The sequence below is a fragment of the Haemaphysalis longicornis genome, unplaced genomic scaffold, assembly GCF_048455015.1.
Source record: "Haemaphysalis longicornis isolate Haplotype H1 unplaced genomic scaffold, Haemaphysalis longicornis Haplotype H1 scaffold_14, whole genome shotgun sequence".
NCBI classification, from domain to species: domain Eukaryota; kingdom Metazoa; phylum Arthropoda; class Arachnida; order Ixodida; family Ixodidae; genus Haemaphysalis; species Haemaphysalis longicornis.
In genome coordinates, this window is record NW_027526245.1 from 14,313,596 (window position 1) to 14,335,877 (window position 22,282).

General features: G+C 49.0%; 1 protein-coding gene across 7 annotated transcripts in view; it reads left to right on the forward strand.

Annotated features, from left to right (window-relative positions):
- Positions 1-22,282, forward strand: part of LOC144165153 (ubiquitin-protein ligase E3B) — a 185,111-nt gene that overhangs the window by 106,500 nt on the left and 56,329 nt on the right. For all 7 annotated transcript variants that reach the window (XM_077695256.1, XM_077695255.1, XM_077695254.1 and 4 more), the window contains one exon: positions 9,453-9,552. In XM_077695256.1, coding sequence (XP_077551382.1) covers positions 9,453-9,552 — 100 coding nt within the window. The remainder of the gene's footprint in view (positions 1-9,452; positions 9,553-22,282) is intronic.

Sequence of the window (22,282 nt, forward strand, 5' to 3'; positions counted from 1 at the left end):
TACACCAAGTAACGCATAGGTGCACCCTTGCTTGCTGTGCGCTATGTCTGCTTTTCACGTTCGCCTTGGCCGCTAGGGCTGTTAGGGGGGGACAACAGTGCAGAACTGAGGTCCACGAGGTGTCCTGTATAGCTTCTGGCCTTCATCCATGTCATTGAAAAGCTATGGAAAGGTAACAATAGTACACCAAGTAACGCTTAGGTGCACCCTTGCTTGCTGTGCACTATGTCTGCTCTTCACGTTAGCCTTGGCCACTGGGCTGTTTGAGGGGGGCAACACTGTGCAGAACTGAGCCCCACGAGGTGTCCTGCATAGGTTCTGGCCTTCATCCATGTCATTGAAAAAGCTATGGAAAGGTAACGATAGTACACCAAGTAACGCATAGGTGCACCCTTGCTTGCTGTGCACTGTCTGCTCTTCACGTTAGCCTTGGCCACTGGGCTGTTTGAGGGGGGGCAACACTGTGCAGAACTGAGCCCCACGAGGTGTCCTGCATAGCTTCTGGCCTTCATCCATGTCATTGAGAAGCTATGGAAAGGTAACAATGATACACCAAGTAACGCATAGGTGCACCCTTGCTTGCTGTGCACTATGTCTGCTTTTCACGTTCGCCTTGGCCACTGGGCTGTTTGAGGGGGGGCAACACTGTGCAGAACTGAGCCCCACAAGGTGTCCTGCATAGCTTCTGGCCTTCATCCATGTCATTGAGAAGCTATGGAAAGGTAACAATGATACACCAAGTAACGCATAGGTGCACCCTTGCTTGCTGTGCACTATGTCTGCTTTTCACGTTCGCCTTGGCCACTGGGCTGTTTGAGGGGGGGCAACACTGTGCAGAACTGAGCCCCACGAGGTGTCCTGCATAGCTTCTGGCCTTCATCCATGTCATTGAGAAGCTATGGAAAGGTAACAATGATACACCAAGTAACGCATAGGTGCACCCTTGCTTGCTGTGCACTATGTCTGCTTTTCACGTTCGCCTTGGCCACTGGGCTGTTTGAGGGGGGGCAACACTGTGCAGAACTGAGCCCCACGAGGTGTCCTGTGTAGCATCTGGCCTTCATCCATGTCATTGAGAAGCTATGGAAAGGTAACAATGATACACCAAGTAACGCATAGGTGCACCCTTGCTTGCTGTGCACTATGTCTGCTTTTCACGTTCGCCTTGGCCGCTAGGGCTGTTAGGGGGGACAACACTGTGCAGAACTGAGCCCCACGAGGTGTCCTGCATAGCTTCTGGCCTTCATCCATGTCATTGAGAAGCTATGGAAAGGTAACAATGATACACCAAGTAACGCATAGGTGCACCCTTGCTTGCTGTGCACTATGTCTGCTTTTCACGTTCGCCTTGGCCACTGGGCTGTTTGAGGGGGGGCAACACTGTGCAGAACTGAGCCCCACGAGGTGTCCTGTGTAGCTTCTGGCCTTCATCCATGTCATTGAGAAGCTATGGAAAGGTAACAATGATACACCAAGTAACGCATAGGTGCACCCTTGCTTGCTGTGCACTATGTCTGCTTTTCACGTTCGCCTTGGCCACTGGGCTGTTTGAGGGGGGGCAACACTGTGCAGAACTGAGCCCCACGAGGTGTCCTGCATAGCTTCTGGCCTTCATCCATGTCATTGAGAAGCTATGGAAAGGTAACAATGATACACCAAGTAACGCATAGGTGCACCCTTGCTTGCTGTGCACTATGTCTGCTTTTCACGTTCGCCTTGGCCGCTAGGGCTGTTAGGGGGGACAACACTGTGCAGAACTGAGGTCCACGAGGTGTCCTGTGTAGCTTCTGGCCTTCATCCATGTCATTGAAAAGCTATGGAAAGGTAACAATAGTACACCAAGTAACGCATAGGTGCACCCTTGCTTGCTGTGCACTATGTTTGCTCTTCACGTTAGCCTTGGCCACTGGGCTGTTTGAGGGGGGCAACACTGTGCAGAACTGAGCCCCACGAGGTGTCCTGCATAGGTTCTGGCCTTCATCCATGTCATTGAAAAAGCTATGGAAAGGTAACAATAGTACACCAAGTAACGCATAGGTGCACCCTTGCTTGCTGTGCACTGTCTGCTCTTCACGTTAGCCTTGGCCACTGGGCTGTTTGAGGGGGGCAACACTGTGCAGAACTGAGCCCCACGAGGTGTCCTGCATAGGTTCTGGCCTTCATCCATGTCATTGAGAAGCTATGGAAAGGTAACAATGATACACCAAGTAACGCATAGGTGCACCCTTGCTTGCTGTGCACTATGTCTGCTTTTCACGTTCGCCTTGGCCGCTAGGGCTGTTAGGGGGGACAACAGTGCAGAACTGAGGTCCACGAGGTGTCCTGTATAGCTTCTGGCCTTCATCCATGTCATTGAAAAGCTATGGAAAGGTAACAATAGTACACCAAGTAACGCATAGGTGCACCCTTGCTTGCTGTGCACTATGTCTGCTCTTCACGTTAGCCTTGGCCACTGGGCTGTTTGAGGGGGGGCAACACTGTGCAGAACTGAGCCCCACGAGGTGTCCTGCATAGCTTCTGGCCTTCATCCATGTCATTGAGAAGCTATGGAAAGGTAACAATGATACACCATGTAACGCCTAGGTGCACCCTTGCTTGCTGTGCACTATGTCTGCTTTTCACGTTCGCCTTGGCCGCTAGGGCTGTTAGGGGGGACAACAGTGCAGAACTTAGGTCCACGAGGTGTCCTGTATAGCTTCTGGCCTTCATCCATGTCATTGAAAAGCTATGGAAAGGTAACAATGATACACCAAGTAACGCATAGGTGCACCCTTGCTTGCTGTGCACTATGTTTGCTCTTCACGTTAGCCTTGGCCACTGGGCTGTTTGAGGGGGGCAACACTGTGCAGAACTGAGCCCCACGAGGTGTCCTGCATAGGTTCTGGCCTTCATCCATGTCATTGAGAAGCTATGGAAAGGTAACAATGATACACCAAGTAACGCATAGGTGCACCCTTGCTTGCTGTGCACTATGTCTGCTTTTCACGTTCGCCTTGGCCGCTAGGGCTGTTAGGGGGGACAACAGTGCAGAACTGAGGTCCACGAGGTGTCCTGTATAGCTTCTGGCCTTCATCCATGTCATTGAAAAGCTATGGAAAGGTAACAATAGTACACCAAGTAACGCATAGGTGCACCCTTGCTTGCTGTGCACTATGTCTGCTCTTCACGTTAGCCTTGGCCACTGGGCTGTTTGAGGGGGGGCAACACTGTGCAGAACTGAGCCCCACGAGGTGTCCTGCATAGCTTCTGGCCTTCATCCATGTCATTGTAAAGCTATGGAAAGGTAACAATGATACACCATGTAACGCCTAGGTGCACCCTTGCTTGCTGTGCACTATGTCTGCTTTTCACGTTCGCCTTGGCCGCTAGGGCTGTTAGGGGGGACAACAGTGCAGAACTTAGGTCCACGAGGTGTCCTGTATAGCTTCTGGCCTTCATCCATGTCATTGAAAAGCTATGGAAAGGTAACAATGATACACCAAGTAACGCATAGGTGCACCCTTGCTTGCTGTGCACTATGTTTGCTCTTCACGTTAGCCTTGGCCACTGGGCTGTTTGAGGGGGGCAACACTGTGCAGAACTGAGCCCCACGAGGTGTCCTGCATAGGTTCTGGCCTTCATCCATGTCATTGAGAAGCTATGGAAAGGTAACAATGATACACCAAGTAACGCATAGGTGCACCCTTGCTTGCTGTGCACTATGTCTGCTTTTCACGTTCGCCTTGGCCGCTAGGGCTGTTAGGGGGGACAACAGTGCAGAACTGAGGTCCACGAGGTGTCCTGTATAGCTTCTGGCCTTCATCCATGTCATTGAAAAGCTATGGAAAGGTAACAATAGTACACCAAGTAACGCATAGGTGCACCCTTGCTTGCTGTGCACTATGTCTGCTCTTCACGTTAGCCTTGGCCACTGGGCTGTTTGAGGGGGGGCAACACTGTGCAGAACTGAGCCCCACGAGGTGTCCTGCATAGCTTCTGGCCTTCATCCATGTCATTGAGAAGCTATGGAAAGGTAACAATGATACACCATGTAACGCCTAGGTGCACCCTTGCTTGCTGTGCACTATGTCTGCTTTTCACGTTCGCCTTGGCCGCTAGGGCTGTTAGGGGGGACAACAGTGCAGAACTTAGGTCCACGAGGTGTCCTGTATAGCTTCTGGCCTTCATCCATGTCATTGAAAAGCTATGGAAAGGTAACAATAGTACACCAAGTAACGCATAGGTGCACCCTTGCTTGCTGTGCACTGTCTGCTCTTCACGTTAGCCTTGGCCACTGGGCTGTTTGAGGGGGGGCAACACTGTGCAGAACTGAGCCCCACGAGGTGTCCTGCATAGCTTCTGGCCTTCATCCATGTCATTGAGAAGCTATGGAAAGGTAACAATGATACACCAAGTAACGCCTAGGTGCACCCTTGCTTGCTGTGCACTATGTGTGCTTTTCACGTTCGCCTTGGCCGCTAGGGCTGTTAGGGGGGACAACAGTGCAGAACTGAGGTCCACGAGGTGTCCTGCATAGCTTCTGGCCTTCATCCATGTCATTGAAAAAGCTATGGAAAGGTAACAATAGTACACCAAGTAACGCATAGGTGCACCCTTGCTTGCTGTGCACTGTCTGCTCTTCACGTTAGCCTTGGCCACTGGGCTGTTTGAGGGGGGGCAACACTGTGCAGAACTGAGCCCCACGAGGTGTCCTGCATAGCTTCTGGCCTTCATCCATGTCATTGAGAAGCTATGGAAAGGTAACAATGATACACCAAGTAACGCCTAGGTGCACCCTTGCTTGCTGTGCACTATGTCTGCTTTTCACGTTCGCCTTGGCCGCTAGGGCTGTTAGGGGGGACAACAGTGCAGAACTGAGGTCCACGAGGTGTCCTGTATAGCTTCTGGCCTTCATCCATGTCATTGAAAAGCTATGGAAGGGTAACAGTAGTACACCAAGTAACGCATAGGTGCACCCTTGCTTGCTGTGCACTATGTCTGCTCTTCACGTTAGCCTTGGCCACTGGGCTGTTTGAGGGGGGCAACACTGTGCAGAACTGAGCCCCACGAGGTGTCCTGGCCTTCATCCATGTCATTGAAAAGCTATGGAAAGGTAGCAATAGTACACCAAGTAACGCATGGAGAACTACGCACGAAATTTAAGTTGTACAGGTATATTTTTGGAGAAGAAATCGCCGAAATAAAATCTCAATAAAACGTGAACGGCAACACGAACCGCCCAATGCCGGGGATGCAGCGAGCCCCTTGCCTACAAACTGCGTGGCATGCATGCACGGCTGGCACACTGTTGCTGTTTCTGTCGGAGCTTATTCGTCTGCACGGGGATCAGCATGAACCGCATGGAGCGTTTTCTCCCTGCAAAAACGCAAAACGCGCCCCGCAAGCCACGGGCGCGCTGACGCAGCCGCGGAGACCACCCGCGCGATGTGGGTAGCTCCAGCCACTGCTTCTAACCACTTGCTGAAACGCAACTCGAGGGTCATGTGAGAAAAAAAAAGCTGATAACGTGGAGGAAATTTTCACAGTAAACACGCCGCTTACGAAAGCCATGGATGACGAAAGCGCCATCAAATATCCTCCACCGTGGTAAGCCTAATCGCCTCTGGCGGGGCCGCCACTGCCGCATGCCGCCGCTTTGCCCTGCGTTTAAGTTCGCTCATGCTGTTTGGGTTTCATTGTTCCAGCAAGCATTTGTGCAACTTTATGAGCCTTGCGCGCGCGTTTTTTTTTCACACCCGCGTCCACGATTGCGCACAGGCGGCGGCTTCTGCCGCAGCAAGGAAGTGACTCGCTTTGCACGCAGCAGTGGGAGGAGCCTGACCGGTTTCGCCAATGGGGAGGCGCGCCTCGCTTCGAAGCACTTGGGGATGCTGGCTGGCCAGACGAGTAGGCTTACCGCTGCGGAAGATGGGCGCTTTCGTAAGTGGCGCGTATCACGTTTTATGGTGAAAATTTCGCCCGCGTTGTCCGCTTTTTTTCTCGCATGCCCCTCTCGTTTGCACCTCGAGTTGCGTTTCAGCGAGAGGTTAGAAGTGGTCGTTGAAGCAATGCACACGCGCGGGTGGTCTCCGCGGCTGCGTCGTAGACGATTAAGCTCCGATGGAAACAGAAACAGTGCGCCAGCCGTGTATGTGCGCCACATTTTCTTTTGCAGGAAACGCTTCACAAGATGAACACTTCATTTTAACCGTGAATTTTAATTAGCGAAATTTCAATGTAACGAAGTAAATTACGAGCTTTGCCGACTTCGTTACATCGAGGTTTAACTGTACTACAGTCATCAGGAATCGTTTACAGAATAAATACCGCACGATAGTAGAACGTAATTGCTTGTCGTGGAAAAGCATTACTTTATAAGACTTGCAATGGTTGCTGTCTAGTTGGTTAATGGTTTTTCAAAAAACAATTTCTGCGTGGGCAAAGGACGAGGCACAGGAGGGTGCCAAAAAACGTGCCCTCATTTTCACAACTGAATGCTGCAGTCGAGGTGTACAAGCTGCCACCTATGCTTGAAAAAATCATGCACTTCTCCATTTAACGATGAAGGTTTATTGCAAAGCTTTCGCATCTGGTTTTCCTTGGTTGCCTTCTGAACTTAAACTTTGCCTAGTTTAGCTTTGAATTTGACCAGCATGCAGTTCGGTCTTTTGATCCTATTCTATTTCGCACGAGCAAAGCTTGACGTTCAGCCATAGTCATCGTTAGATAGAGAGCTGGATGATTTTGCTGTTTAATTTTGCACTTCCATGACCCCTTTCCAAATCCTAACTGCTTCCAGCGGGTCAGAAATGTGTCTTTGCTCGAGGACTTGGGCTGATGCAACCCTGTTTTAGGCAACTAGTCGTGCATTTTTGGTTTCTTCAGAAGGCATTAGATGATTTTTTTAGGTACTCGGCACAGAATACTTTTAGCATTCAAAAACACATTTTTTTTTACTATCGGTGCCAGCATTTATTCCACGCTGGTAATAAAACGGGAAGGGGAGGGTGGATGGTTCGGAGCTTGGGCTGTTGGGTGGTTGAATCACTTTGGCTCTTGATTAAATGAGCTCTACAAGAGTGAGAGTTCTGCTTGTGCTCTCAGGCTCCCATGCTGTCACCCAGGGCCGTAGCCGACATTTTTTTTGGAAGGGGTTTGATTTATGAGAAGGGCCGACTTTTGCCGAAAGGAACAGTAAGTCTCGTGTACGCGCTGCCTAGACAAAATTTCAGAGGGGGTTTGAACTCCCAAAGCCCTTTCTGGCTACGTCCCTGCTGTGAATTACGAACACTGAGGGCAGAAAGCTCGCAATTACAGAAAGAAAGTGTGAACTGCCACGACATTTCCATGGCCACACGGTAATTGATCTCAGACGTAAGTGCCTGTCTCTCCAAAGCACACGTATCGAGGAATCCCATCGAAGTATCCCACTGTTAAGGCTGGCGTGGAAACCGTAGTCATTAAAACCAGTGAAGATAATTTAAAGTGGTAGAAAAGAATAGTGCATTTTCTGGTATATAAGTCGCACCTTTGTATAAGTCGCACCCCCCTCAAAATGACAGTTTTTCTGAAAAAAAAAAACCTATATAAGTCGCACCGGTGTATAAAACACACCAGTGTACAAGACGCACTTGTTAATCAGGTAAGCTCATAGTGAATCAGATCGTTAGAAAGAGCGGCGAAAGTACATGGTTGCGGCGGCTGCTGCCTATCAACGCATCGCCCAGTAAGGAGGGCTAGACACGTGCATATACCGTCCAAAGTCTAGACGCAACTAACTTCTCAAAAATGGTTTATTGATGCACAAAGATGGCATGTACTTACAGACAGGGGCGGATCCAGGCTTTTTCTGAGAGGGGGGTCAGCTCTTATCAGTGATGATGATGATGATGATGAGCAGGAGGAGGAGGAGGAGGAGCCTTATTTATTCACTGAAATTTCGGGAAAGCAAAAACACAAGGAATACAACAAGTAATCAATTCACCTTTTTCTGCGACCTGAGTGGTCATCTTCTTGGAGGTTTAAAATCAAAGATTAAGGGAGGGGTCAGGACATCTGGACCCCCCCTCTGGATCCGCCAATGCTTACAGACGACGTTTAGGCAAAACCATCGAAGTCTTCTTCCTTCCACTCACTAACAAACAATTCAGCAACTTCAAGTGGGAGTTCCGCCGGCGCATCGCTGTTGTCCTCCGACTCATTGATGTAGTCTTCGCTAACATCGTCCCCACTCGCGGAACGGATCATTCCGGCCTTTATGAACCCCGCTACAACTGTTTTTGTAGAAATGGAATGTTTTGTAGAAACCGATTTGGCCACCGCTGTCGTAAATCAGCGCAATAAAGGTGTCATGGCGGACGGAAGGGACCCGACCGGAAGCAGCCCGAAAATCGAAACTAATCAGCAAGCTGTCATTTTAAAAATTAGCAGCATGTCGACCTCCTTCAGACTCTCTCTGTGTAACTGCATTTTATTTTTGTAACCCAGTTTGATATTACTTTGAATTTATTCTGAGCTCCAATTACTGCACATGGCAGAAAGTGACGTGCAGTTGTCGCAGGCCATTAACATTGTTTTTCACTAGAAAAAGCTGCAAATTCTTTGGTTTAACGTCCCGAAGCGACATATGGGCTATGAGAAACACCGTAGCGGTGGGCTTCGGATTCATTTAGACCATTGAGCTGTGTCTCTTAACGTGCGCTGGCCACGTGCGGCCGCCGTGAACCGGATTTATTCCATGCATAAGTCGCACTGATGGATAAGACGCACCAACGAAAATTTCAGAAAAAAACTGCGACTTATACCTCGGAAAATATGGCAACCTTCATGCAGCTGCGTAGGCAGAGCCGAGCCTCGCATAGACCTTCGAGAACGCACTGTCCAGCATTCATGGCGCGATCTCGCATGCTCTTCTGCTTGCCAGTTCACATGCATTTGTGCCTCGAGTGGGAAGCACAGAGTAAACTTGCGCTACAGACGCTGGGTTCACAAAGCCGCCTGCTGCGAGTTAAAGCTGGTGCTAATGAGAGAGATGTTAGATCCAAAAGGGTACCATGTCAAAGCCTGAGGACGAAACGGCCCGGCTCTGCCACTTAGGAGAACTTTGAGCGGCAAGTTCGGAAGTCCATGCGAGGTGCAACAGCTGTGTCTCCGATGACGGGAGAGATGGGCTTACACAAAAGTGTCACTCCTGAAGAAGGGGAAGGGCGCGAGGGACTTGGGTCCAGTCCCGAATATCGCGCCGATGAAGTGGCGGCAAAACAGCAGCCAGTTGCGGAAGACCCGGCGTTACGAGCCTGCGTACATTGTGCTAAGCAGAAAACTGCGTACATTGTGCCATGCAGAAAACTTGGTCGAACCAAGAATAAGCTAGGTGGGGCCACTAGTGTGAAGCTGGCCTGGTTGCACAGCCCACCAGCAATCTGTTGTTGGGAGATTTCTCAGCCTGGCTGTGCGTGCTGTTCTGCCCGCAGGGACGTGAAGGTGAGCGTGTTCATGGCCGAGCTGGACAAGGGCAAGAAGGCGGCGCAGGTGCTCCTCCAGAAGGTGCCCCACATCATCCCCCACAAGGAGGTGCGCCCCTCTCTCTCTCTCTCTCTCTTTTTGCAGAGGGAGACCTTCTCCATCTGCCCACTTCGATGGGAATGCCCTAGAACAGTGCACATATAGCAGAACAGAAAGATACGGGACAAGGGACTCGGTTGCAGTCCTGATTGCCAGTGCTATTCGGCGGATTTCTGAAAGATTTTTATATACAAGCAAAGGGTTGGATACACAGCAAAGGATGTTTACTGATACTTGCCTTCATCAGAGCACAGTTACATGATTACATGATATATATACACATACAGTTCAGCCCGCTTATACAGGAAATGGAAATCAGTTTGTTATATGAATGTTTCACTACATCTTGACGTTAAAATAAAAATGATCGTAATGGGGCTGGCAACCCGCAGATGCTGTACCGTCGTTACCCGAATCTAGTCCGCCCCGCACAGCAGCAGTCTCGACATATTTGCGCAGAACCTATGCATATGTATGCATATATACATACACTGTATTACAGTCAAGTAAACTTGTAATGACACCGTATATAGGGATGTACACCTCGAGCTTCGTGATGGCTGCGCCACCAGCGCTGCTTCTCTGCGGCGTCTACGGGGTGAGCACTGCAGGGCTGATGTGGGGTCATGCAGTATTCTGGTCCTCTCTCACTTCTTTTTGCCTTTCCGCGCGCTCAACAACTTTTTATGGTCATGTCTGAAACAAATACAGTAAAATCTCGATGATAGGAATCTTGCAGGACCACGAAAAATATTCGTATCATCCGAAATTCGTATGAACTAACACAGACCGAAAAAATTGAACACCAAAAAAATTTTGTGTTTATTTCTTTTCCTACTTTAGTGTGAAGAAATCTGTGACATTTTTGTGCTTTTTTTTTAACCTCCATGTTGCCGAGTGGTCCTTTCTGGACTTTTGTCTCCTCACTCGCGGTGCCCAAGTTCACAACAGGAGTGTTTTTGCATGCGATTCGTGCGCGTCCCCGTTGCGCGTGCAATATTGTCACGGAATCACCCGCGGCCGCCTGTGCCTCGTTCATAAAATGACACGCAACGCGCGTGGCAGTGGGAGGAGCCTGACGACTTGTGCCAAAGGGAACAATGGGAAGGCGTGCGCCTCATGGCAGCAGTTTCAAAGCGCTCAAGACAGCTGGCTGGCTCCACCGGAGTTGTTTAGGCCTAGCACCCTGGCAGATATTTCATGGGCACTTTCACAAGCTGTGCGGATGATGTTCTATAGCGGCGTTTTTGCCCGCATTGTTAGCTCATTTACCGCACAAGAAACTTCGTGTGTGCTTTGAGCGGCATTTTTGGTGGCGGTTAGAAGCGGTGGCTCGAGCGCCCAGGACAACTTTGCGACCGAAGCCGCTGCCATGTTGCTGTGGCTGGACGAGCCCCGCGCTGTGTGCGGGTGGTTTTGCGGCGGCATCAGCGCGCCTGTCGAATGCACGGCCGTTCCTGGTGAAAGAGTGACAAAGAGGGGAGAGAGAGCCCGTACGTCGCCTTCGCTTGCTCTCTCGGCAGTCGGGCACCTCGCCGGCTCGTTCGTATCATCCGCCGGGCCACACAGGTCCATTCGTAACAGCCGAAATTTTTCCCATTGCAAACAACGCAATTTCACTGGGACTTGTCAGAAATTCGTATCATCCCTAAATTCGTATCACCCAGAATCGTATCATTGAGATTCTGCTGTATTAGGTATGCTTAGGGCACTTCAAAATAACACTTGCATCTTGGTAGACTGCTCAAACGCCAACAGAGGCTATCCGGGAATGCGGTTCTGCGTGCTTCGTGATCGCTCTTACGGGCATAAGCGACGACAGGAGCATTGTCAGTCACAGGGGTAAGGGGTATTGTGACTGTTGTATTCTGTCAGTATTGTCAGTATTGTCGGTATTGTCGCTTCGTTTAGATCTGGTACTGGCACATTAAGAGTTTGGTTTGGTCTTGCAGCACGGAAACAAATGTGTCTTCGCTTTGAATATGTAGATAGTATTCACTGAGAATTAGCCACACACACATCACACACTCATACCTTTTAACAGACACAAACAAGCCACAGTGCCATCAATGTGGGCGTCAGCTTTCTGTTGTTGTTGTTGTAATATGTATTTATTAAAGGGACACTGAAGTGATTTGTAAACATTGCGGGATTACGAGCGCAAATTATAGTCCGGAGTCCCAAGGCCCTGTTTCGACCACTCGGGGCGCGTTTACGCGAATTTATTTATTAGAAAAATCAATTCGAAAACACTGTCCTCCTCTCTGCACCCTCGCCCATTTTCTGTGGCGTTTTCGAGTGACGTCAAAAGGAGATAAGCTGGCAATTGGCTGGCAAATAAGCTGGCAAATCGTCCGCCGGCCGCCGACGGGTCGTCGCAATTCGTTCGTTCAGTTGAAACGAAGCCAGGACACGTTTGTGAATGGAAGAATGTGCCTTTCTTTACTTCGTTAGTTTGTACACTATCTAGCTCCAAGTCAAGGTCGCTTCACACAAGCGCTGCGCAAGCGCACATGCGACGCTTCGCTGACAGGTACGCCAGTAGGAAAGTATAAGGCCTCTAGAAGGCGGGAGAAGAGTCAGCGAAGTCAATATAAGCACTAAGGAAATAAAATCATGTGATACTTTTACCGTACAGCGTAAAACTAGGGTGCGGGAAGCACTTTTCCGCGCTGGGCGAACAAGCACAGCGGTCAGCAACACGACTACGCATCTGCGAACGCTTTTCCGTCTAATAAATGCAATTGCTAGACGTGAGATATTGTGGAAACTTGGGGGACGCTTACCGCACGAGCGCAATACAACAAATAGTCACCTAAGCTGCTTGAAATGCTAAAACTAAATAAAAGTGTAAACTGGTTATACAGTGTAGACCATTTATAACGTAACCGCTTATAGTGCGGGACCGGATATAACGCGGGTTTTTGCGACCACCGGTTTGCCTCCCATAGAACTCAATGCATAAGCATACCGCTTAAGATGCGGTTGGCCGAAGCACAATACCGTTTACAGTGCGGTTTTTCGGCGGGTCTGCTGATCGACCGGCGCAGCTGAGGCATCGTTTTAGGGTAGCAAAAGAAAAAAGAAAGTATGAAATCGGCCATCTGACGCACCGCGCACCCCTTGCCCTCCTCTAACGTAGACACCCAAAGAAAAAAAAATAGGCACCCTTTAGTTCGTGTGTACCTGATAACCACAACTGACCTTGCTTGATGCACCTCGGAAGATAGCGACAGACTCCCCATCCGCGCGCGGCAAGTTGGTTTTATTAATCGTGAACCGCATGGCCCGTTTTCGCGCACGAATCGTGCACATCGGCGTTGCGCGCGAGTTTTTTTTTTTTTTTGGGGGGGGGGGTTTGTGCTTGTGTCGACGATTCCGCGCTCGCGGTGGCTTCTTCGCGTGGCGGTGGGAGGAGCCTGACGACTTGCACCAATGAGGAGACGCGTAACTAATGGCGGGAGATTCCCAGCGCTCCGAGCCGGCTAGCCGCGCCAGAGATGTTTAGGCTTAGCACCGCGGTATTTTTTGATGGGCGCTTTCACAAGCAGCGTGGATGGCAGTTTATATTCCACTTTTCGCCCACATTATTAGCTCTTTTCTTGCATGAGCACTTTCGCTTGCGCCCCGTGCGGCATGTCAGCGAGCGGTTAGAAGCGGTCGCTGAAACTTACTGGAACTGCCTGCACCGCTTCACAGCCAGTGCCGACGCCATGTTGCCGCCTCTTACCGCGCCGCCCACACCGCGCCAGTTGTATCCGCGCTGGCGTGCACTGCACGTTTTCGCGATACCAAATCTACCACGCGGTTCACGCTTTAGAACGTTGTTGCAGATAAGCCACCGCTCTTTCCCTTTCCGAACATTTGAGCCTCGCGAAGCCGAAGATTTCCACCACCGTACTAGTACGTTGCGCTGATAAGCAGCCGCCTTTGGCATCGTGAACACAAGGTGGGGTTAAAAAAAAAAAAAATCCCGCTGGCGTTCTTATCACGTCTTGCGGCATCTGTTCATAGACGCTAAAAACGCAGCCATGGTCTTTCAAAACAAACACAACGGAAGTTAAAGCCGCGCTCGCCGTTTGTGAGACTGCGCTTTTTGCCCTGCAGCAGCGGCTGATGTTAAAAATAATACGAAATATAGACCGTGCCTTCGTTTTTAAGTGCTGTGTGTTTGAGTGATGATAAATATAGGTTGACTTGAGAGATAGGTGGCGATGTGGTTGAATTAGCGCGTGTTTTGGTTATAGTGCGGTATCGCTTATAGTGCGGTTTTTTGCGGCTCCCGCGACATACGTTATAAGCGGTCTACACTTACATTATATACCTTATATTTCCAAGGTCGGCAGCGCTCGCCTGTGGCCGAGTGGTCAGAAGCGCTAGTTATGTCATTGCAAGTTGTTTTGCAAGTCACGAGTTCAAATCCCTGCGGGGCATTCCTTTTTTTTTTTCATAAGTTAACTTTTTCGTTTTCCGCGGATGTTTTCTATACTGAGTTCACAATGTTCACTGCTCCACGAACTAGTTCACATAACGCGCGCAGGCTAACACTGGCGTGCTAGCGAGTTCTCGTTGGCGTGCTGTTGTCATAAGCACCGACTGCTTGCGGGCAGTCAGTGGACACAGGCCAGAATCAACAGACCCTTGGTCTGGTGCTAACACGCTTTTTACCATACAGGCATGAGTGAGGCAAGCTCCAAATATGGGGGGAAAGCGCATGGCATTTGAGCGTCTGCGGGGACGCGGAGGGCGTTCATCTACTGCGTAGGCCTCGGCTAGTGATTGCTACGATTCCAAGCTGTCCTGGGAGGCTTATCTTATGCATTTTACAGCCGAAAACATGGCAGAAGCGCAGTACGACGATTACTGAGATATTGAGAATGCCCATCCAACGATGCTGTCGGCTGTCAAGCCCATTGTTTTACAGAACCGAAACCGAAACTTGTTTGGTTGCTAACCTTGGGCATCGTCCAATCACGGTGCGTCTCCTCCCGTTGTCACAGCCTTTAGTTGGTGCGGCCGCCGCAAACCACGCACGGTAGTTTTTCTTCTTTCACGCTTTGTAAAATAATTACCGACTTGTCAACCGGATAAACGATGAAAAGTGTGCTAATTTGAGCCAGTCTACGCAGTGCAAGCAAACACGGGAGCTTGACAAATTCACTTCAGTGTCCCTTTAATCCTAATTACACTCCGTGCCTTGACCTTTGTCATCGCCGGAGGGGGGATGGAAGGGAGTTGGAGGAAGGAAAGGGGGAGGGGGAGTGAGTGTCCCGACTAAATGTGGTCTTGTACGGCGGCTTCTCGAACATATACGAGAAGAGAGTCGAGAGCCATCTTCCTGTGTTCTGTAGACCCTTCGGGATGGGTCCACTCCTGCAGCGTTTGTGGCCTGACTTGAGGAGGAATGAGCGCATGTGCGCGGTTTCTCTGGTCCTTCAAGGCAGGGCAGCTCCGTAGCAGATGGTCAAGGTCAGCGACTTGCTGGCTGTCAAGTGATTCGCAGAGTTTGCAGGTACCGTCACCGGGGTGTAGACGAAAGCGTGCCATGATGTGCGGCGTTACGGCAGTGTTCGTTCGAATGCGTCGGAGTGTGACCGTTGCCCACCGGTTATAACTGGATGGGATAGGGTCGTCCGCTTCTGGTAGACGAAGTCGAAGCGCTGCACGTCGCTCAGCACGTGCTTTGGCAATAGCTTCCTCATAGTCATGCCCTTCCTCTTCCAACTCGTCGGGCAGCAGCTCCAAAGATAGAGGTGTCGACGCTTGGAGAGCGGGGAAGACGGAGGTTTCTGGCAATTATCGGGGTTGGAAAGCATCTCCCGTGCTGCCTTGTGGTCCTCCACGTTGCCCGGTATCCCGTTATGGCCAGGGACCCAGCGAATTGTAATTGTGCGGCCGACTTGTCGAAGGTCTCTTGCTACTGCACGAATTCTTGCGACCGTCAAACTGCACGTGTTATTTTCCCGCATTCTCTCACGGCTTCCTTAGAGTCCGTATAGAGCAGGAAAGTGGTTTGTGCCTCAGTCGGGCTTGTGGCGGCAATTCTGTGCGCTTCTTCCGTCGCTAGTAGTAAGGCCCTCAGTTCCGCTTCCTTCACAGATGGGGTACCACGGAGAGCCTTGGCTCCTTTAGTTTTGGTCTTGTCGCATTACCACGCTATGGCGACCTGATCATCTTTAATAGCTGCGTCAGTGTAAATCCTGTGCACCCCTTCGTCGTCGTTGGTACGCTGGAGCTCTTTTAGGTGTGCCGTTGCTGCTCGTAGGCGACGTGCCGGATGTGCTGTGCTTGTGTTTTTGGGCATGGGCCGGTGATCAACGATGGCTATTTGCTATTTGATGGCAGTTGATAGATCGGAGGCTTCGTGTCCAGTGAGTGACCAAGTTGACGTAGAATGGCCCTGCCGGCTTGAGTGCTTTCGAGACGTAGTAGTTGTGAGGCTTCGAAGCTTTCAGCTCTGTCTTCAATGGTGTTCATCTCTGAGTGAAGGTGGAGATTATAAACCATTGCGAAGCGAGGAAGACCAGAGACAACTCGCATGGCTTCGCGGTTGAGGTATTCTACAGACTCTCGTTGTTTTTTTGAGTCTATAGAAGTTATACCCAAACGTCGCCTTTGGAACCAACAGACCGTTTACCAAAATGCGATGAACGCGTTCATCGGTGCCTCATTTTTTTGAAGTAACCCGATGGATCAGGGCGAGGGTGCTTTTCCACGTACCGGTCAATTTCTTGAGCCACGTGGTGGCTCCCCCGTCCTCGTCTATGTCAAGACCGAGAATGCGGACAGTAGGTCGTTCTTGGATTTGTAGCCGTTTCTTTGCCACTACAGTTTACGCCCGTTACAACGGACCCTCTGAATCCGGAAAAAAACGTCCACTGTAGCCGAAGTATGCAGTATCCGACGAGGAGGCGACAGGGGGGGGGGGGGGGGGGTATGAGCCCTAAAGTGGGTACTTTGATCGAAATTGCATATGCATAGTACATACACTTTGGTCTTTCTAAACGCCTGCAACACCTCTGAACAGTGTTCGCGCGAGGGCAAAGAATCGCGTAAACACAGTTTCCAAAGCTTAGCCCCAGCCATCGCCTCCTTTAACTATACCGTTCGTCAAACAAATCGAATTGCTGCCTGACGTTCCCTCAAGCCAGCTCCCACATTTTTAGTGATTTTAGTCTGGTCATTGAAACAGCTGTAATGATAAATCTGATGACGGTCAGGTGTAAAATCGAAAGTTAGACCAGTTGGACTGCGCACGGTTACCGGCAGATTGCACACGATGGATGGGGAACAACCCCCCTACTTGAGGCATTTCTCACCTTTTTCACCGAATGGAATGGGAACGATGCATGCGTGGGAATAATAAAAGCCGAAATTCACTGAACCAGAGTTTTTTTATTACATAAAAAAACTGACGATGGCAGACTCTCCTCCGAGTGCACCACTTCGAGTATTCGATAGCCCTGTTTTCAATCTCACCGGAGTCGCGTTTATCGGCAGCGGCCTTGTTCTTGACGGTAGAGCGGACTGTCTGCTTAGACAGGCCTGTACTTCTGGCGATGTCGGCCTGTTTTTCCCCATGTTCAACAGCGTTAAATACGCTTAATTTATCCGGCAGTGAAATCAGCTACCCTGCCGCTCATGGCGCTAGTCGCACAAAAAAAAAGCCACTGGCACTGGCTTGGCTTGGCTGCGCCAATGACCCGGCTGCCAGCAATGTTGCCAGACATAAGTTTTCTTGCAAAAATAAACAAAGAAAAAGAACATCGGGTGCCGGCATCGCAGAAGTCCACTATAAACTTTCAGTCGAAACAATTTTCGCTGAAATTTAGTCTGTTGTAGCCGATAGCCTGCTCTAGCCGGGTCCGTTGTGAGCGGAGCGGACTCCATTTAAAATGCATGGGGACCAGACAAACCAACAGAAATGGTCTGTTGTAACCGAAAGTCCGTTGTTGCTGGATCCGCTGTAACGAGCGTAGACTGTACTACAAAAACAGTCTTCTCTGGAGGTGGAGCAAGTCCTACCTCTGTTGAGAAAGAAGAGATTGTGTTCAGACCTTGCTGCATTGCTTGTTCTTGTTCGCCTATAGAGCCTCCCGTTGTCCAAAGCGTGATGTCATCTGCGTAGATCGTCCTTCATATGCTTATTGAGTGTGACATGTGCAACATTGAAAGGAAACGTCATATTAATGAAGCTTCCTTCCCTTGCACATTCCCTTGCACCTTTCATTATTTTTATCAGACCATCCAATGTTCTCTTACAAAAAAGTTTTTTTGCAGATGTAGACTTTTTAAAATACATATCATATAGCCGATAACCTCACCTGTGTTCATTACGTTTTAAAACAGTGGTGGAGCCTGAGGCTTTACACCTTGGGTGCTTGCACTCACTGTTTTAATATGACCCTGTACACCATTTCTCTTAGTATAGTCACTATGCTTTAATTATGGCCCTATACACTAACCCCCTGTGTAAAGTTTTTTAAACTAGTGCCTCCTTTACAAATCCTTCTCATCTCTTTCACCATTGTCATGGCGCTCTTTGCCTGTGTCGGCCTTGCGCCATTAAACTCGAAATTATCAACACTACCCCAAGAATGGAAACATGCGAAGGTCACGTTTATACCGAAACTGGGAAAATCTCTCAAAATCGAGAATCTAAGACCAATATCACTAACGTCATGCCTGGGAAAGCTATTAGAGCACATAATACATGCGAGATTGACACGGCATTTAAGCAGATTCCAAATCACACCGCTGACCATGATAAGTTTTCAAGCGGGACTCTCCACACAAGATATACTGCTGCAACTTAAACTACAAATAATCACCCCAGCAAATCACTTTGACACAGCAGCAATTGTAGCCCTAGACCTCCACAAAGCATTCGACAACATTAAACACTCAGCTGTTTTAAACAACTTACAAACAACAAACCCCGGACAAAGAACTGACAGATACATCCAAAATTTCCCCTCGAATAGAACAGCAACAATATCAGTAGGAGACACCATAGCACTGCCAGCTAAGGGTACCCCACAAGGGGCCGTGCTGTCACCACTCCTCATTAACTTAGCAATACAGTCGAATCCCGCTACAACGAAATTGAAGGGGATGGCGAAAAATTTCGTTGAAGCGAAAATTCGTTGAGCCGAAATCTGCCCCAACACACCACGGAAAGGCCAGAAAAATAGCCCCGTACGTTTCTGCATCACTGGCAGCATAATACAATCTTTAAAAAAAAGAACTGACCCGCAATAACGTCTTGTTTATTCGAATAACAAACATACCAATGGTTATCTGTTTTTTTCACTGCACCCAAAGAACGCGTTACGGAGGGGGGTGAAGAAATGGAGGCGCAAAACGTATCGCTGTACAACAAGGCGTGTCCACCGAGCTGATTACTTGAAGATAGCTGCTAGGCCGTTGGAAGCCCCCCTCTCGCTTGTGGCAGGAGCAGTGCCGTTATCTTATCCTCCGACAGGGCACGGCAGCTACTGCCTTGGCAGGCAAGACACGGGCGCTTGCATTTAACATGACCGCGCGCTCGCGACTAAGATAGGATGACTTGGCTTCAAGACCAAACACGCAAACATAATTTTTGCTCTTGGCTATGAAGAATGGTAGAAGGAAAACGGCAAGGACAGCTGCTCACAACGCATACATGACGGCGCCGCGCCAGCAGCGGAGCATATTCGTGCGATTTCAACTGGATACGGATTGGCTGTAGCTCCGGGGCTCCGGCTTGGCAAACCGGGCCTGCGCCTCGTGTAGACGGCCAGCCACATCGTTGTCACAATGGTGTCCGCCTATGAGTTTTTTTGTTTTGTTTTGTTTTGGGTGGCGGTGTGGGCACACTGTGCATGTTTTCAATGAAACTAAGCATCCTGAATGTATAAAAAGTTACAGATAGCTGGCGCTGTGCTTATTTTATTGTAAAATAATTGCTCAAACCCAGCCCAAATCATCGAAAATTTCGTTGAAGCGAAAGCAAGCCTGACAAATGGTTCGTTGTATGGAGGACTTTGTTGTATTGACTTCTGTGGCTAGCTGACGGGGAATTGGAAATATTTCGTTGAAGCGGCGTTCGATGTAGCGGGGTTCGACTAGGTAAATATCCCGGGGTTGTACTAAACATCCCAAAAGAATTAAACGAAATCATTATCATCATCATCATCACCAGCCTATCTACGCCCACTGCAGGGCAAAGGCCTCTCCCATTATTCTCCAATTGCCTCGGTCCTGTGCCAACTGTGACCAATTTATCCCCGCAAACTTCTTGATCTCATCTGCCCATCTAACTTTCTGCCGCCCCCTGCAGCGCTTGCCTTCTCTAGGGATCCACTCTGTTACCCTTAATGACCAGTGGTTATCTTGCCTTCGCATTACATGCCCTGCCCACGTCCATTTCTTCTTCTTAATTTCTACTAATATGTCTTTAACACCAGTTTGCTCCCTGACCCACTCCGCTCTCTTCTTGTCCCTTAATGTTACACCTATCATTTTCCGCTCCATTGCCCGCTGAGTCGTTCTCAATTTAAGTTGAACCCTCTTAGTGAGCCTCCAAGTTTCTGCCCCGTAGGTGAGTACCGGTAAGATGCAGCTGTCATACACTTTCTTCTTCAGCGACAATGGTAGGCTGTAGGCTGCTATTCATTATCTGAGAATGTCTGCCATATGCACCCCAACCCATTCTGATCCTTCTAATTATCTCTGCCTCATGGTTGGGATCTGGGGTCACAACTTGGCCTAAGTAGATATATTCGCTTACCACTTTCACTGCTTCGCCACCTATCTTAAACTGCTGTGCTGTACCGAGGTTATTGATCATTACTTTAGTTTTCTGCATAATTATTTTCAGGCCCACGGTTCTACTCTGTTCGCCCAGTGCGGAAAGCATGCTTTGCAATTCGTCCCCCGAGTTACTTAGCTAGGCAACGTCATCAGCAAATCTGAGGTTACTGAGGTATTCTCCATTAACCCTTACTCCCACCTGTTCGCCATCCAACGTTCTGAATACTTCTTGTAAGCATGCTGTGAATAACATTGGAGAGATTGTGTCTCCTTGTCTGACACCCTTCCTTATAGGTATTTTACTGCTCTCCCTATGGAGGATGATGGTAGCTGTAGACCCATTGTAGATATCCTCTAGTATTCTTACATAATGCTCATCAACCCCCTAGTTCCGTAATGCCTGAATGACTGCTAGGGTTTCGACCGAGTCAAATGCTTTCTCATAATCTATGATCAGGTTCAGTATACTCAGCGCACTTCTCTATCACCTGATTGATCGTGTGAATATGGTCCATTGCTGAATAACCTTTACGGAACCCTGCTTGTTCTTTAGGTTGACTGAAATCTAAGGTTGCAGAGATTCGGTTGGCGATTACCTTGGTAAATACCTTGTAGACGACTGACAGTAAGCTGATCGGCCTGTAGTTTTTCAAGTCCTTCATGTCGCCTTTCTTATGGATTAGTATGATGTTCGCATTCTTCCAAGATTCCGGTACCATTGCGGTCATTAGGCATTGCGTATACAGGTGTGCCAGTTTTTCAAGTACAATTTCTCCGCCATCCTTCAAGAGGTCTGCTGTTATCTGATCCTCACCAGGTGCTTTGCCCCCTTTCATTTCTTTCAAAGCCTTCCTTACTTCTTCGGTCGTTACTGGTGGGATGTCTGTCTCCTCTGAACTACTGTCTCGTTCGGCATTATCCTGTATGTCCCGGCTACTGTACAGATCCCTATAGAATTCCTCGGCCACTGTGACTATTTTATCCCTATTTGTGATGACATTGCCTTGCTTATCCAGCCGCTCACAGCTGGATTCTGATTTTTCCCCAGCTGGATCTGATTTTTCCCCACGCCAAGACGTCTCTTCACTGCTTTCAGGCTGCCTCGGTTCTTTACAGCGTATTCGATCCTCTCCATATTATACTTCCGTATGTCAGCTGTCTTACGCTTATTGATTAACTTCGAGAGCTCGGCTAGTTCTATTCTGTCAGCTGCGGTAGAGATTCTCATGGTTTGCCGTTTCCTGATTAGAACGAACGAAATACCCACATTCAAATACACTTTGTACGCGGATATCACATTGGGGATACATGGAGGCAGCGACGCTCACATAGAACACCCTTCAAAAAGAAGTAGAGGCACTCTCAAAAGCTGCGGACGAAGCAGGATTAACCTTGCAAGTCAGAATTACTCCTGCTCCCGCCGAAAGAAAGAAAGAGAAAACACCTCCACAGATTTCACTCCACATTCAACAACATCACATACCCATAGTTAAAACAATCAGAATACTAGGACTGCACATACAAGCGAGTCGTTCAAACACAATATGCATTAAGAATCTCTCAACACATGTAAACCGAACAATATGCCTCATGAAAGGAATCGCCAATCCAAGAGCAGGACTTAATTAAGGAGTGACACTGATTGCCTGATTCAAGCATTCGTAATCAGCCGAATTACTTACTTCATCCACTACCTCCATCTAAGCACCCAAGAAATGAAAACAATAAATACACTAATTAGAAAAGCATACAAAGCAGCATTACGAGTACCATTAAGTACCGTATTTATTCGAATCTAAGCCGGTGGTTTTTTTTGAAATACTGATATATCAAACTCCAGGGTCGGCTTGGATTCGAGGATTTTGAAACACTCAACAATTTCCAAGTGAAATTGAGGGAAGTGGCGCACAGCTAGCGCCACCCATAAAAGAAAGGACTGGGGGCG